The sequence below is a fragment of the Pseudophryne corroboree genome, chromosome 5, assembly GCF_028390025.1.
Source record: "Pseudophryne corroboree isolate aPseCor3 chromosome 5, aPseCor3.hap2, whole genome shotgun sequence".
Classification (NCBI taxonomy): Eukaryota; Metazoa; Chordata; class Amphibia; order Anura; family Myobatrachidae; genus Pseudophryne; species Pseudophryne corroboree.
Window position 1 is genome coordinate 212,646,881 of NC_086448.1, and position 14,457 is coordinate 212,661,337.

Sequence of the window (14,457 nt, forward strand, 5' to 3'; positions counted from 1 at the left end):
TCGGTGCAAATTTTAGGACTAAAAATAATATTGTGAGGTGTTCAGAATAGACTGGAAATTAGTAAATTATGGTTATTGAGATTAATAATACTATAGGATCAAAATTACCCCCAAATTCTACGATTTAAGCTGTTTTTGAGGGGTTTTTGAAAAAAAAACACCCGAATCCAAAACTCATCCGAATCCGACAAATTCGAAAGGGTGCTTTTGGCAAAACGCGTCCGAATCCAAAACATGACCGCGGAACCGAATCAAAACGCAAAACCTGAAAAATGCCCGCTGCACATCTCTACTTATGAATCCTATGGCAGTTGTGTTGGCATGTGTCTCACAATACCAAAACGCTTGAGAGTCACTTTTTTGTATGTATGTATGTATGTTTGTATGTATGTATGTATGTATGTATGTATGTACAGAGTGTGTATCTATGCTTTGTATAGGTATCATTTTATAAATATTCTTTCTGTCTTGCAGTGGTTCCAGAGTCAGATGCAACTCTTACTACAGGTGAACGTATTCTGTAATGATAGTGAATGCTTCAGACTGTGCATGCTCCTTAGATTAACTAAAGGTTATTGTTTGTCCATCCTGGCAGCACCTATGTAGTCATACACACAGGGTTGGACTGGCCCACAGGGGTACAGGGAACCCCCCGGTGGGCCCCAGTCCCTTGGGCCCCCCTCCTCCTCCTCTTTGGATCAGGGTCCAGACTGTGTACTTGAATTATACATAATACATATGTACCTTATACTGCACAGGACTATGATGTATTCTCTACAGTGCATTGCCAATATTTATTTGGTACATTATCATGCATACACTAGCAGTATTTATATGTTTTTAAAGGGGACCAGCCCATGCACTCTGTTAGTTTGGCAAACCAATGTAGTGGCTGGCCACAACACAAAACATGGCCCCTACCACGGCATTCCCCGGTGGGCCCTTCATGACCCAGTCCGACACTACATACACATCTTAAGATGCATACACCTACGTATCAACAACACATGCATGAACTTGATCAGCATGTTTCTTGTAGCAGGTGCAAGATACGCCTCTTCACAAGTGTACAGTATATGTGTGGAATCACCATGTACACGAGCCTCATCAGCATGAACATGTCCTTACTGAACTTGCCTATGTGAGAACTCCCCTTCCCATCCCTGTTCTGCTATTTTATTTGTAAGGTTTGATACATGCAAAATGTGTCTTGGTTGCACTGCACATGTGCTTGTGTTCACATGCTGAGCATTCTGAGTATGAAGCCAGTGCACCGGGCCCTGAATGTAGGTAATGATGGCGGTAGTTGTCTCCAGATACATCTATATGCTAGATTTCAGGCTGTTAAGACGTAAGACACACAGAATACTGTCTTGGAAAGTGATGCGGGCAGACGTATCTTTGCTCATACTCAAAAAGCCATCCTTACATTCAACTCTGATTTAGGCCCTTGGCTTCGGCTTCGTCAATGGTTACTAGTGACTGGCTGGAATTTACTTTTAGTGAGAAGTAGCAGAGCAGGTTAATAGCGGCTCCTGACTTTCCGCACCTTGCAGTCCTTGTTGCAATAGACAGGATAAGCAACACTAAGGCGATGATGTGATCATGGTAACTTTGCATTATGTGCTGAACATAGGAATTACAATGTACGCTGGGGCATATGGGCTGCACATTATCCTAGGGTTATTGGAGATGCTGCATGCTGGGAGCTGTATTGTATGCTGTGGTGGAATGGAAGCTGTACTGTATACTGGGTGCATGGGAGCTGTTCTTTATACTGTGAAAGTGAACTCTGTAATGTGGACATGGCGACACTTTACACTGTTCTTTTTTTAGGAATGTGTTATGTACTGGTGGCATAACAATTACATTGTACACCGACTGTGGGCATGACTACTGGGCATTGTATCCAAGAAGTGAACTGCTTGGCATACAGTGGGCATATACTTTTATTATACAGTATACTGGTTGATGGGGTGTATTATATATTTGCTATAAGGCTGTATATACTGTATACTGGCCAAGGGACTGGATTCCTTCCTACTCCTCACCTACTGCAATTTATCACGATTTCTGCAGCGGGGTACACTATGTTCCACAGAAAAACATCAGGGGTGTAGAGTGGATCTTGATACAGAAGCACCAACAGGCTAAAGCTTTAGGCTGTCCCAGGATGCATTGGGGCCTCCTCTGTAACCCCGCCTCCAGGCACTGTGAGCTCAGTTTCGAGTTGGTGCCTAAAGCAGTAACAGAAGGGCTGTACTAGGCAGCCCTGAAAAAGCTTTTCCTGACAGAAAATTTCTTCAAAACTGGTCTGTCAGCGCTGTATGTCATTTTGACACTTCAGTGCTGCAGCTCCATCACCTCGCAAGCGGCGTTGCATACTCCCGCGGCTCAGTTACCTGGTACTTGCGGCGGAGTCAATACGGTTTTGGCACACGGTCGCAGGCGCTGTCTGGTTCATGTGGCTGCTACAGGGAGGAGGTAAGAGGGTCCCCCAGGTGGGACCCACCACTAAATCTCGTTCCTGATTCCAGTTTAGGGAGAAGGACTGCAATAGTGGCTTGGACACTGTCACCGAGCAAGGACCCCACTATATCCGCCAGGGCATAGGAGTACAGGTTGGGTGTAGTAACTAGTGATGAGCGGGTTCAGTTTCTCGGAAACCGAACCCCCCCGAACTTCACGCTTTTTACACGGGTCCGAGGCAGACTCGGATCTTCCCGCCTTGCTCGGCTAACCCGAGCGCGCCCGAACGTCATCATCCCGCTGTCGGATTCTCGCGAGGCTCGGATTCTATCGCGAGACTCGGATTCTATATAAGGAGCCGCGCGTCGCCGCCATTTTCACACGTGCATTGAGATGGATAGGGAGAGGACGTGGCTGGCGTCCTCTCCGTTTAGAATAGAAATAGATAGTGAGAGTGAGACACTTGATTTACTGGAGCTTAGGAGTACTCAGAGAGTGCAGAGTTTACTAGTGACTGACCAGTGACCACCAGTGCAGTTTTATTATTATTTAATATAATCCGTTCTCTGCCTGAAAAAAAACGTTACACAGTGACACAGTATACCATATCTGTGCTCAGCCTCAGTGTGCTGCATCATCTATGTATATCTGACTGTGCTGAGTGCTCACTGCTCACACAGCTTAATTGTGGGGGAGACTGGGGAGCAGTTATAGCAGGAGTACATATATTTAACAGTGCACACTTTTGCTGCCAGAGTGCCACTGCCAGTGTGACTGACCAGTGACCACCAGTATATTGTGATTGTCTGCTGAAAAAGTTAAACACTCGTCGTGTGGTGTTTTTATTCTATAAACGCATTCTGCTGACAGTGTCCAGCAGGTCCGTCATTATATAATATATACCTGTCCTGCAGTAGTGATATATATATATTTTTTATATCATTATCATCCAGTCTATACTAGCAGCAGACGCAGTACGGTAGTCCACGGCTGTAGCTACCTCTGTGTCGGCAGTCGCTTGTCCATAATTGTATACCTACCTGTGGTGGTTTTTTTTTTTTTTCTATCTTCTTCATACTAGTAGTTAACTTTAGGAGTCTGCAGTGCTGACAGTGTCCAGCAGGTCCGTCATTATATAATATATACCTGTCCGGCTGCAGTAGTGATATATATATATTTCTCTGACGTCCTAAGTGGATGCTGGGGACTCCGTCAGGACCATAGGGATTAGCGGCTCCGCAGGAGACAGGGCACAAAACTAAAGCTTTAGGATCAGGTGGTGTGTACTGGCTCCTCCCCCTATGACCCTCCTCCAAGCCTCAGTTAGGTTTTTGTACCCGTCCGAGCAGGGTGCAATCTAGGTGGCTCTCTTAAGGAGCTGCTTAGAAAAAGTTTTTAGGTTTTTTATTTTCAGTGAGTCCTGCTGGCAACAGGCTCACTGCATCGAGGGACTTAGGGGAGAGAAGTTCAACTCACCTGCGTGCAGGATGGATTGGCTTCTTAGGCTACTGGACACCATTAGCTCCAGAGGGAGTCGGAACACAGGTCTCACCCTGGGGTTCGTCCCGGAGCCGCGCCGCCGACCCCCCTTGCAGATGCTGAAGATTGAAGGTCCAGAAACCGGCGGCAGAAGGCTCTTCAGTCTTCTTGAAGGTAGCGCACAGCACTGCAGCTGTGCGCCATTGTTTGTCACACACTTCTCACCAACGGTCACGGAGGGTGCAGGGCGCTGCTGGGGGCGCCCTGGGCAGCAATGTAAATACCTTTTATGGCTAAAAAATACATCACATATAGCCCTTGAGGCTATATGGATGTATTTAACCCCTGCCAGATATTACAAACTACGGGAGAAAAGCCCGCCGGAATAGGGGGCGGGGCTTATTCTCCTCAGCACACAGCGCCATTTTCCTGCTCAGCTCCGCTGTGAGGAAGGCTCCCAGGACTCTCCCCTGCACTGCACTACAGAAACAGGGTAAAACAGAGAGGGGGGGCACTTTTTTGGCGATATTTTATATATTTAAGCTGCTATAAGGATACAACACTTATATAAGGTTGTTCCCATATATATTATAGCGCTTGGGTGTGTGCTGGCAAACTCTCCCTCTGTCTCCCCAAAGGGCTAGTGGGGTCCTGTCTTCGATAAGAGCATTCCCTGTGTGTCTGCTGTGTGTCGGTACGTGTGTGTCGACATGTATGAGGACGATGTTGGTGTGGAGGCAGAGCAATTGCCGGTAATGGTGATGTCACCCCCCAGGGAGTCGACACCGGAATGGATGGCTTTGTTTATGGAATTACGTGATAATGTCAGCACATTACAAAAATCAGTTGACGACATGAGACGGCCGGAAAACCAGTTGGTACCTGCCCAGGCGTCTCAGACACCGTCAGGGGCTGTAAAACGCCCTTTACCTCAGTCGGTCGAGACAGCTTCAGACACGGACACTGAATCTAGTGTCGACGGTGAAGAAACAAACGTATTTTCAAGTAGAGCCACACGTTATATGATCACGGCAATGAAGGAGGCTTTGCATATCTCTGATACTGCAAGTACCACAAAAAGGGGTATTATGTGGGGGGTGAAAAAACTACCTGTAGTTTTTCCTGAATCAGAGGAATTGAATGATGTATGTGATGAAGCGTGGGTTAACCCAGATAGAAAAGTGCTAATTTCAAAAAAGTTATTGGCATTATACCCTTTCCCGCCAGAGGTTAGGGCGCGCTGGGAAACACCCCCTAGGGTGGATAAGGCGCTCACACGCTTATCAAAACAAGTGGCGTTACCGTCTCCTGATACGGCCGCCCTCAAGGATCCAGCTGATAGGAGGCTGGAAACTACCCTAAAGAGTATATACACACATTCTGATGTTATACTGCGACCAGCCATCGCCTCAGCCTGGATGTGCAGTGCTGGGGTGGTCTGGTCGGATTCCCTGACTGAAAATATTGATACCCTGGATAGGGACAGTATTTTATTGACTATAGAGCAATTAAAGGATGCTTTTCTTTATATGCGAAATGCTCAGAGGGATATTTGCACTCTGGCATCGAGAGTAAGTGCGATGTCCATATCTGCCAGAAGAAGTTTATGGACGCGACAGTGGTCAGGTGATGCGGATTCCAAACGACATATGGAAGTATTGCCGTATAAAGGGGAGGAATTATTTGGCGTAGGTCTATCGGATCTGGTGGCCACGGCAACTGCCGGAAAATCCACCTTTTTACCTCAGACCCCCTCCCAACAGAAAAAGACACCGTCTTTTCAGCCGCAGTCCTTTCGGTCCTATAAGAACAAGAGGGCAAAAGGACAGTCATATCTGCCCCGGGGCAGAGGAAGGGGTAAGAGAGGGCAGCAAGCAGCCCCTGCCCAGGAACAGAAGCCCTCCCAGGGTTCTGCAAAGCCCTCAGCATGACGCTGGGGCTGTACAAGCGGACTCAGGAGCGGTGGGGGGTCGACTCAGGAATTTCAGCGCACAGTGGGCTTGCTCACAGGTGGACCCTTGGATCCTGCAGGTAGTATCTCAGGGTTACAGGTTGGAATTCGAGAAGTCTCCCCCTCGCCGGTTCCTAAAGTCTGCTTTGCCAACGTCTCCCTCAGACAGGGCGACGGTATTGGAAGCCATTCACAAGCTGTTTTCTCAGCAGGTGATAGTCAAGGTACCCCTCCTACAACAGGGAAAGGGGTATTACTCCACGCTATTTGTGGTACCGAAGCCGGACGGCTCGGTAAGACCTATTCTAAATCTGAAATCTTTGAACCTGTACATACAAAAATTCAAGTTCAAGATGGAATCACTCAGAGCAGTGATAGCGAATCTGGAAGAAGGGGACTTTATGGTGTCCCTGGACATAAAGGATGCTTACCTGCATGTCCCAATTTGCCCTTCACATCAAGGGTACCTCAGGTTCGTGGTGCAAAACTGTCATTATCAGTTTCAGACGCTGCCGTTTGGATTGTCCACGGCACCTCGGGTCTTTACCAAGGTAATGGCCGAAATGATGATTCTTCTGCGAAGAAGAGGCGTATTAATTATCCCTTACTTGGACGATCTCCTGATAAGGGCAAGGTCCAGAGAACAGCTGGAGGACGGAGTAGCACTAACCCAAGTAGTGCTGCAACAATACGGGTGGATTCTGAATTTTCCAAAATCTCAGTTGACCCCGACAACACGTCTGCTGTTCCTGGGAATGATTCTGGACACGGTTCAGAAAAAGGTGTTTCTTCCGGAGGAGAAAGCCAAGGAGTTATCCGAACTTGTCAGGAACCTCCTAAAACCAGGAAAAGTGTCTGTGCATCAATGCACAAGAGTCCTGGGAAAGATGGTGGCTTCTTACGAAGCAATTCCATTCGGCAGATTCCACGCACGAACTTTTCAGTGGGATCTGCTGGACAAATGGTCCGGATCGCATCTGCAGATGCATCAGCGGATAACCTTATCGCCACGGACAAGGGTGTCTCTTCTGTGGTGGTTGCAGAGTGCTCATCTGTTAGAGGGCCGCAGATTCGGCATACAGGACTGGGTCCTGGTGACCACGGATTCCAGTCTGAGAGGCTGGGGAGCGGTCACACAGGGAAGAAACTTCCAGGGAGTATGGTCAAGCCTGGAGATGTCTCTTCATATAAATATACTGGAGCTAAGAGCAATTTACAATGCTCTAAGCCTGGCAAAACCCCTGCTTCAGGGTCAGCCGGTGTTGATCCAGTCGGACAACATCACGGCAGTCGCCCACGTAAACAGACAGGGCGGCACAAGAAGCAGGAGAGCAATGGCTGAAGCTGCAAGGATTCTTCGCTGGGCGGAAGATCATGTGATAGCACTGTCAGCAGTGTTCATTCCGGGAGTAGACAACTGGGAAGCAGACTTCCTCAGCAGACACGATCTACACCCGGGAGAGTGGGGACTTCATCCAGAAGTCTTCCACATGATTGTGAACCGTTGGGAAAAACCAAAGGTGGATATGATGGCGTCTCGCCTCAACAAAAAACTGGACAGGTATTGCGCCAGGTCAAGAGACCCTCAGGCAATAGCTGTGGACGCTCTGGTAACACCGTGGGTGTACCAGTCAGTGTATGTGTTTCCTCCTCTGCCTCTCATACCCAAAGTACTGAGAATTATACGGCAAAGGGGAGTAAGAACGATACTCGTGGCTCCGGATTGGCCAAGAAGAACTTGGTACCCGGAACTTCAGGAGATGCTCACGGAAAATCCGTGGCCTCTACCTCTAAGACGGGACCTGATTCAGCAGGGACCGTGTCTATTCCAAGACTTACCGCGGCTGCGTTTGACGGCATGGCGGTTGAACGCCGAATTCTAAAGGAAAAAGGCATTCCAGAAGAGGTCATTCCTACACTGGTTAAAGCCAGGAAGGAGGTGACTGCACAACATTATCACCGCATTTGGAGAAAATATGTTGCGTGGTGTGAGGCCAGGAAGGCCCCCACGGAGGAATTTCAACTGGGTCGATTCCTACATTTCCTGCAAACAGGATTGTCTATGGGCCTCAAATTGGGGTCCATTAAGGTTCAAATTTCGGCCCTGTCGATTTTCTTCCAGAAAGAATTGGCTTCAGTTCCTGAAGTCCAGACTTTTGTAAAAGGAGTACTACATATACAGCCCCCAGTTGTGCCCCCAGTGGCTCCGTGGGACCTGAATGTAGTTTTGGATTTTCTCAAATCCCATTGGTTTGAGCCACTCAAATCGGTGGATTTGAAATATCTTACATGGAAAGTAACCATGCTACTGGCCCTGGCTTCAGCCAGGAGAGTATCAGAATTGGCGGCTTTATCGTATAAGAGCCCATATCTGATTTTCCATTCGGACAGGGCAGAACTGCGGACGCGTCCTCAGTTTCTGCCTAAGGTGGTGTCAGCGTTTCACCTGAACCAGCCTATTGTGGTGCCTGCGGCTACTAGCGATTTGGAAGATTCCAAGTTCCTGGACGTTGTCAGGGCATTGAAAATATACATTTCAAGGACGGCTGGAGGCAGAAAATCTGACTCGCTGTTTATACTGTATGCACCCAACAAGCTGGGTGCTCCTGCTTCTAAGCAGACGATTGCTCGTTGGATTTGTAGCACAATTCAACTTGCACATTCTGTGGCAGGCCTGCCACAGCCTAAATCTGTCAAGGCCCATTCCACAAGGAAGGTGGGCTCATCCTGGGCGGCTGCCCGAGGGGTCTCGGCATTACAACTCTGCCGAGCAGCTACATGGTCGGGGGAGAACACGTTTGTAAAATTCTACAAATGTGATAACCTGGCTAAAGAGGACCTGGAGTTCTCTCATTCGGTGCTGCAGAGTCATCCGCACTCTCCCGCCCGTTTGGGAGCTTTGGTATAATCCCCATGGTCCTGACGGAGTCCCCAGCATCCACTTAGGACGTCAGAGAAAATAAGATTTTACTTACCGATAAATCTATTTCTCGTAGTCCGTAGTGGATGCTGGGCGCCCATCCCAAGTGCGGATTGTCTGCAATACTTGTACATAGTTATTGTTACAAAAAAATCGGGTTGTTATTTGTTGTGAGCCGTCTGTTCAGAGGCTCCTACGTTTGTCATACTGTTAACTGGGTTTAGATCACAAGTTATACGGTGTGATTGGTGTGGCTGGTATGAGTCTTACCCGGGATTCAATATCCTTCCTTATTGTGTACGCTCGTCCGGGCACAGTATCCTAACTGAGGCTTGGAGGAGGGTCATAGGGGGAGGAGCCAGTACACACCACCTGATCCTAAAGCTTTAGTTTTGTGCCCTGTCTCCTGCGGAGCCGCTAATCCCCATGGTCCTGACGGAGTCCCCAGCATCCACTACGGACTACGAGAAATAGATTTATCGGTAAGTAAAATCTTATTTTTTTATATCATTATCATCCAGTCTATATTAGCAGCAGACGCAGTACGGTAGTCCACGGCTGTAGCTACCTCTGTGTCGGCAGTCGCTCGTCCATCCATAATTGTATACCACCTACCTGTTGTGTTTTTTTTTTTTCTATCTTCTTGATACTAGTAGCTTACTTTAGGAGTCTGCAGTGCTGACAGTGTCCAGCAGGTCCGTCATTATATAATATATACCTGTCCGGCTGCAGTAGTGATATATATATATTTTTTATATCATTATCATCCAGTCTATATTAGCAGCAGACGCAGTACGGTAGTCCACGGCTGTAGCTACCTCTGTGTCGGCAGTCGCTCGTCCATCCATAATTGTATACCACCTACCTGTTGTGTTTTTTTTTTCTATCTTCTTGATACTAGTAGCTTACTTTAGGAGTCTGCAGTGCTGACAGTGTCCAGCAGGTCCGTCATTATATAATATATACCTGTCCGGCTGCAGTAGTGATATATATATTTTTTTTATATCATTATCATCCAGTCTATATTAGCAGCAGACGCAGTACGGTAGTCCACGGCTGTAGCTACCTCTGTGTCGGCAGTCGCTCGTCCATCCATAATTGTATACCACCTACCTGTGGTGTGTTTTTTTTCTATCTTCTTGATACTAGTAGCTTACTTTAGGAGTCTGCAGTGCTGACAGTGTCCAGCAGGTCCGTCATTATATAATATATACCTGTCCGGCTGCAGTAGTGATATATATATATTTTTTATATCATTATCATCCAGTCTATATTAGCAGCAGACGCAGTACGGTAGTCCACGGCTGTAGCTACCTCTGTGTCGGCAGTCGCTCGTCCATCCATAATTGTATACCACCTACCTGTGGTGTTTTTTTTTTTTCTATCTTCTTGATACTAGTAGCTTACTTTAGGAGTCTGCAGTGCTGACAGTGTCCAGCAGGTCCGTCATTATATAATATATACCTGTCCGGCTGCAGTAGTGATATATATATATTTTTTATATCATTATCATCCAGTCTATATTAGCAGCAGACGCAGTACGGTAGTCCACGGCTGTAGCTACCTCTGTGTCGGCAGTCGCTCATCCATCCATAAGTATACTAGTATCCATCCATCTCCATTGTTTACCTGAGGTGCCTTTTAGTTGTGCCTATTAAAATATGGAGAACAAAAATGTTGAGGTTCAAAAAATAGGGAAAGATCAAGATCGACTTCCACCTCGTGCTGAAGCTGCTGCCACTAGTCATGGCCGAGACGATGAAATGCCATCAAAGTCGTCTGCCAAGGCCGATGCCCAATGTCATAGTACAGAGCATGTAAAATCCAAAACACCAAATATCAGTAAAAAAAAGGACTCAAAAATCTAAAATAAAATTGTCGTAGGAGAAGCGTAAACTTGCCAATATGCCATTTACCACACGGAGTGGCAAGGAACGGCTGAGGCCCTGGCCTATGTTCATGGCTAGTGGTTCAGCTTCACATGAGGATGGAAGCACTCAGCCTCTCGCTAGAAAAATGAAAAGACTCAAGCTGGCAAAAGCACAGCAAAGAACTGTGCGTTTTTCGAAATCACAAATCCACAAGGAGAGTCCAATTGTGTCGTTTGCAATGCCTGACCTTCCCAACACTGGACGTGAAGAGCATGCGCCTTCCACCATTTGCACGCCCCCTGCAAGTGCTGGAAGGAGCACCCGCAGTCCAGTTCCTGATAGTCAAATTGAAGATGTCAGTGTTGAAGTACACCAGGATGAGGAGGATATGGGTGTTGCTGGCGCTGGGGAGGAAATTGACCAGGAGGATTCTGATGGTGAGGTGGTTTGTTTAAGTCAGGCACCCGGGGAGACACCTGTTGTCCGTGGGAGGAATAGGGCCATTGACATGCCTGGTGAAAATACCAAAAAAATCAGCTCTTCGGTGTGGAAGTATTTCAACAGAAATGCGGACAACATTTGTCAAGCCGTGTGTTGCCTTTGTCAAGCTGTCATAAGTAGGGGTAAGAACGTTAACCACCTCGGAACATCCTCCCTTATACGTCACCTGCAGCGCATTCATCATAAGTCAGTGACAAGTTCAAAAACTTTGGGCGACAGCGGAAGTAGTCCACTGACCAGTAAATCCCTTCCTCTTGTAACCAAGCTCACGCAAACCACCCCACCAACTCCCTCAGTGTCAATTTCCTCCTTCCCCAGGAATGCCAATAGTCCTGCAGGCCATGTCACTGGCAATTCTGACGAGTCCTCTCCTGCCTGGGATTCCTCCGATGCATCCTTGCGTGTAACGCCTACTGCTGCTGGCGCTGCTGTTGTTGCTGCTGGGAGTCGATGGTCATCCCAGAGGGGAAGTCGTACTCGTAAGACCACTTTTACTACTTCCACCAAGCAATTGACTGTCCAACAGTCCTTTGCGAGGAAGATGAAATATCACAGCAGTCATCCTGCTGCAAAGCGGATAACTGAGGCCTTGGCATCCTGGGCGGTGAGAAACGTGGTTCCGGTATCCATCATTACTGCAGAGCCAACTAGAGACTTGTTGGAGGTACTGTGTCCCCGGTACCAAATACCATCTAGGTTCCATTTCTCTAGGCAGGCGATACCGAAAATGTACACAGACCTCAGAAAAAGACTCACCAGTGTCCTAAAAAATGCAGTTGTACCCAATGTCCACTTAACCACGGACATGTGGACAAGTGGAGCAGGGCAGGCTCAGGACTATATGACTATGACAGCCCACTGGGTAGATGTATGGACTCCCGCCGCAAAACAGCAGCGGCGGCACCAGTAGCAGCATCTCGCAAACGCCAACTCTTTCCTAGGCAGGCTACGCTTTGTATCACCGCTTTCCAGAATACGCACACAGCTAAAAACCTCTTACGGCAACTAAGGAAGATCATCGCAGAATGGCTTACCCCAATTGGACTCTCCTGTGGATTTGTGGCATCGGACAACGCCAGCAATATTGTGTGTGCATTAAATCTGGGCAAATTCCAGCACGTCCCATGTTTTGCACATACCTTGAATTTGGTGGTGCAGAATTATTTAAAAAACGAGAGGGGCGTGCAAGAGATGCTGTCGGTGGCCAGATGAATTGCGGGACACTTTCGGCGTACAGGCACCACGTACAGAAGACTGGAGCACCACCAAAAACGCCTGAACCTGCCCTGCCATCATCTGAAGCAAGAAGTGGTAACGAGGTGGAATTCAACCCTCTATATGCTTCAGACGTTGGAGGAGCAGCAAAAGGCCATTCAAGCCTATACAACTGAGCACGATATAGGAGGTGGAATGCACCTGTCTCAAGCGCAGTGGAGAATGATTTCAACGTTGTGCAAGGTTCTGCAACTTTTTGAACTTGCCACACGTGAAGTCAGTTCAGACACTGCCAGCCTGAGTCAGGTCATTCCCCTCATCAGGCTTTTGCAGAAGAAGCTGGAGACATTGAAGGAGGAACTAACACAGAGCGATTCCGCTAGGCATGTGGGACTTGTGGATGGAGCCCTTAATTCGCTTAACAAGGATTCACGGGTGGTCAATCTGTTGAAATCAGAGCACTACATTTTGGCCACCGTGCTCGATCCTAGATTTAAAACCTACCTTGGATCTCTCTTTCCGGCAGACACAAGTCTGCTGGGGTTCAAAGAACTGCTGGTGACAAAATTGTCAAGTCAAGCGGAACGCGACCTGTCAACATCTCCTCCTTCACATTCTCCCGCAACTGGGGGTGCGAGGAAAAGGCTCAGAATTCCAAGCCCACCCGCTGGCGGTGATGCAGGGCAGTCTGGAGCGACTGCTGATGCTGACATCTGGTCCGGACTGAAGGACCTGACAACGATTACGGACATGTCGTCTACTGTCACTGCATATGATTCTCTCCCCATTGAAAGAATGGTGGAGGATTATATGAGTGACCGCATCCAAGTAGGCACGTCAGACAGTCCGTACTTATACTGGCAGGAAAAAGAGGCAATTTGGAGGCCCTTGCACAAACTGGCTTTATTCTACCTAAGTTGCCCTCCCACAAGTGTGTACTCTGAAAGAGTGTTTAGTGCCGCCGCTCACCTTGTCAGCAATCGGCGTACGAGGTTACATCCAGAAAATGTGGAGAAGATGATGTTCATTAAAATGAATTATAATCAATTCCTCCGTGGAGACATTGACCAGCAGCAATTGCCTCCACAAAGTACACAGGGAGCTGAGATGGTGGATTCCAGTGGGGACGAATTGATAATCTGTGAGGAGGGGGATGTACACGGTGATATATCGGAGGATGATGATGAGGTGGACATCTTGCCTCTGTAGAGCCAGTTTGTGCAAGGAGAGATTGATTGCTTCTTTTTTGGTGGGGGTCCAAACCAACCCGTCATTTCAGTCACAGTCGTGTGGCAGACCCTGTCACTGAAATGATGGGTTGGTTAAAGTGTGCATGTCCTGTTTATACAACATAAGGGTGGGTGGGAGGGCCCAAGGACAATTCCATCTTGCACCTCTTTTTTCTTTCATTTTTCTTTGCGTCATGTGCTGTTTGGGGAGTAGTTTTTGGAAGGGCCATCCTGCGTGACAGTGCAGTGCCACTCCTAGATGGGCCAGGTGTTTGTGTCGGCCACTTGGGTCGCTTATCTTAGTCACACAGCTACCTCATTGCGCCTCTTTTTTTCTTTGCGTCATGTGCTGTTTGGGGGGTGTTTTTTGGAAGGGCCATCCTGCGTGACACTGCAGTGCCACTCCTAGATGGGCCAGGTGTTTGTGTCGGCCACTTGGGTCGCTTATCTTAGTCACACAGCTACCTCATTGCGCCTCTTTTTTTCTTTGCGTCATGTGCTGTTTGGGGGGTGTTTTTTGGAAGGGCCATCCTGCGTGACACTGCAGTGCCACTCCTAGATGGGCCAGGTGTTTGTGTCGGCCACTTGGGTCGCTTATCTTAGTCACACAGCTACCTCATTGCGCCTCTTTTTTTCTTTGCGTCATGTGCTGTTTGGGGGGTGTTTTTTGGAAGGGCCATCCTGCGTGACACTGCAGTGCCACTCCTAGATGGGCCAGGTGTTTGTGTCGGCCACTTGGGTCGCTGAGCAAATTTTAGGATTAAAAATAATAGTGAGGTGTGAGGTGTTCAGAATAGACTGAAAATGAGTGGAAATTATGGT

General features: G+C 47.9%; 1 protein-coding gene across 19 annotated transcripts in view; it reads left to right on the forward strand.

Moving 5' to 3' along the window:
- The window catches only part of CCDC7 (coiled-coil domain containing 7), a 502,159-nt gene that overhangs the window by 84,842 nt on the left and 402,860 nt on the right, over positions 1-14,457 (forward strand). For all 19 annotated transcript variants that reach the window (XM_063922082.1, XM_063922092.1, XM_063922099.1 and 16 more), the window contains exon 6: positions 475-507. In XM_063922082.1, coding sequence (XP_063778152.1) covers positions 475-507 — 33 coding nt within the window. The remainder of the gene's footprint in view (positions 1-474; positions 508-14,457) is intronic.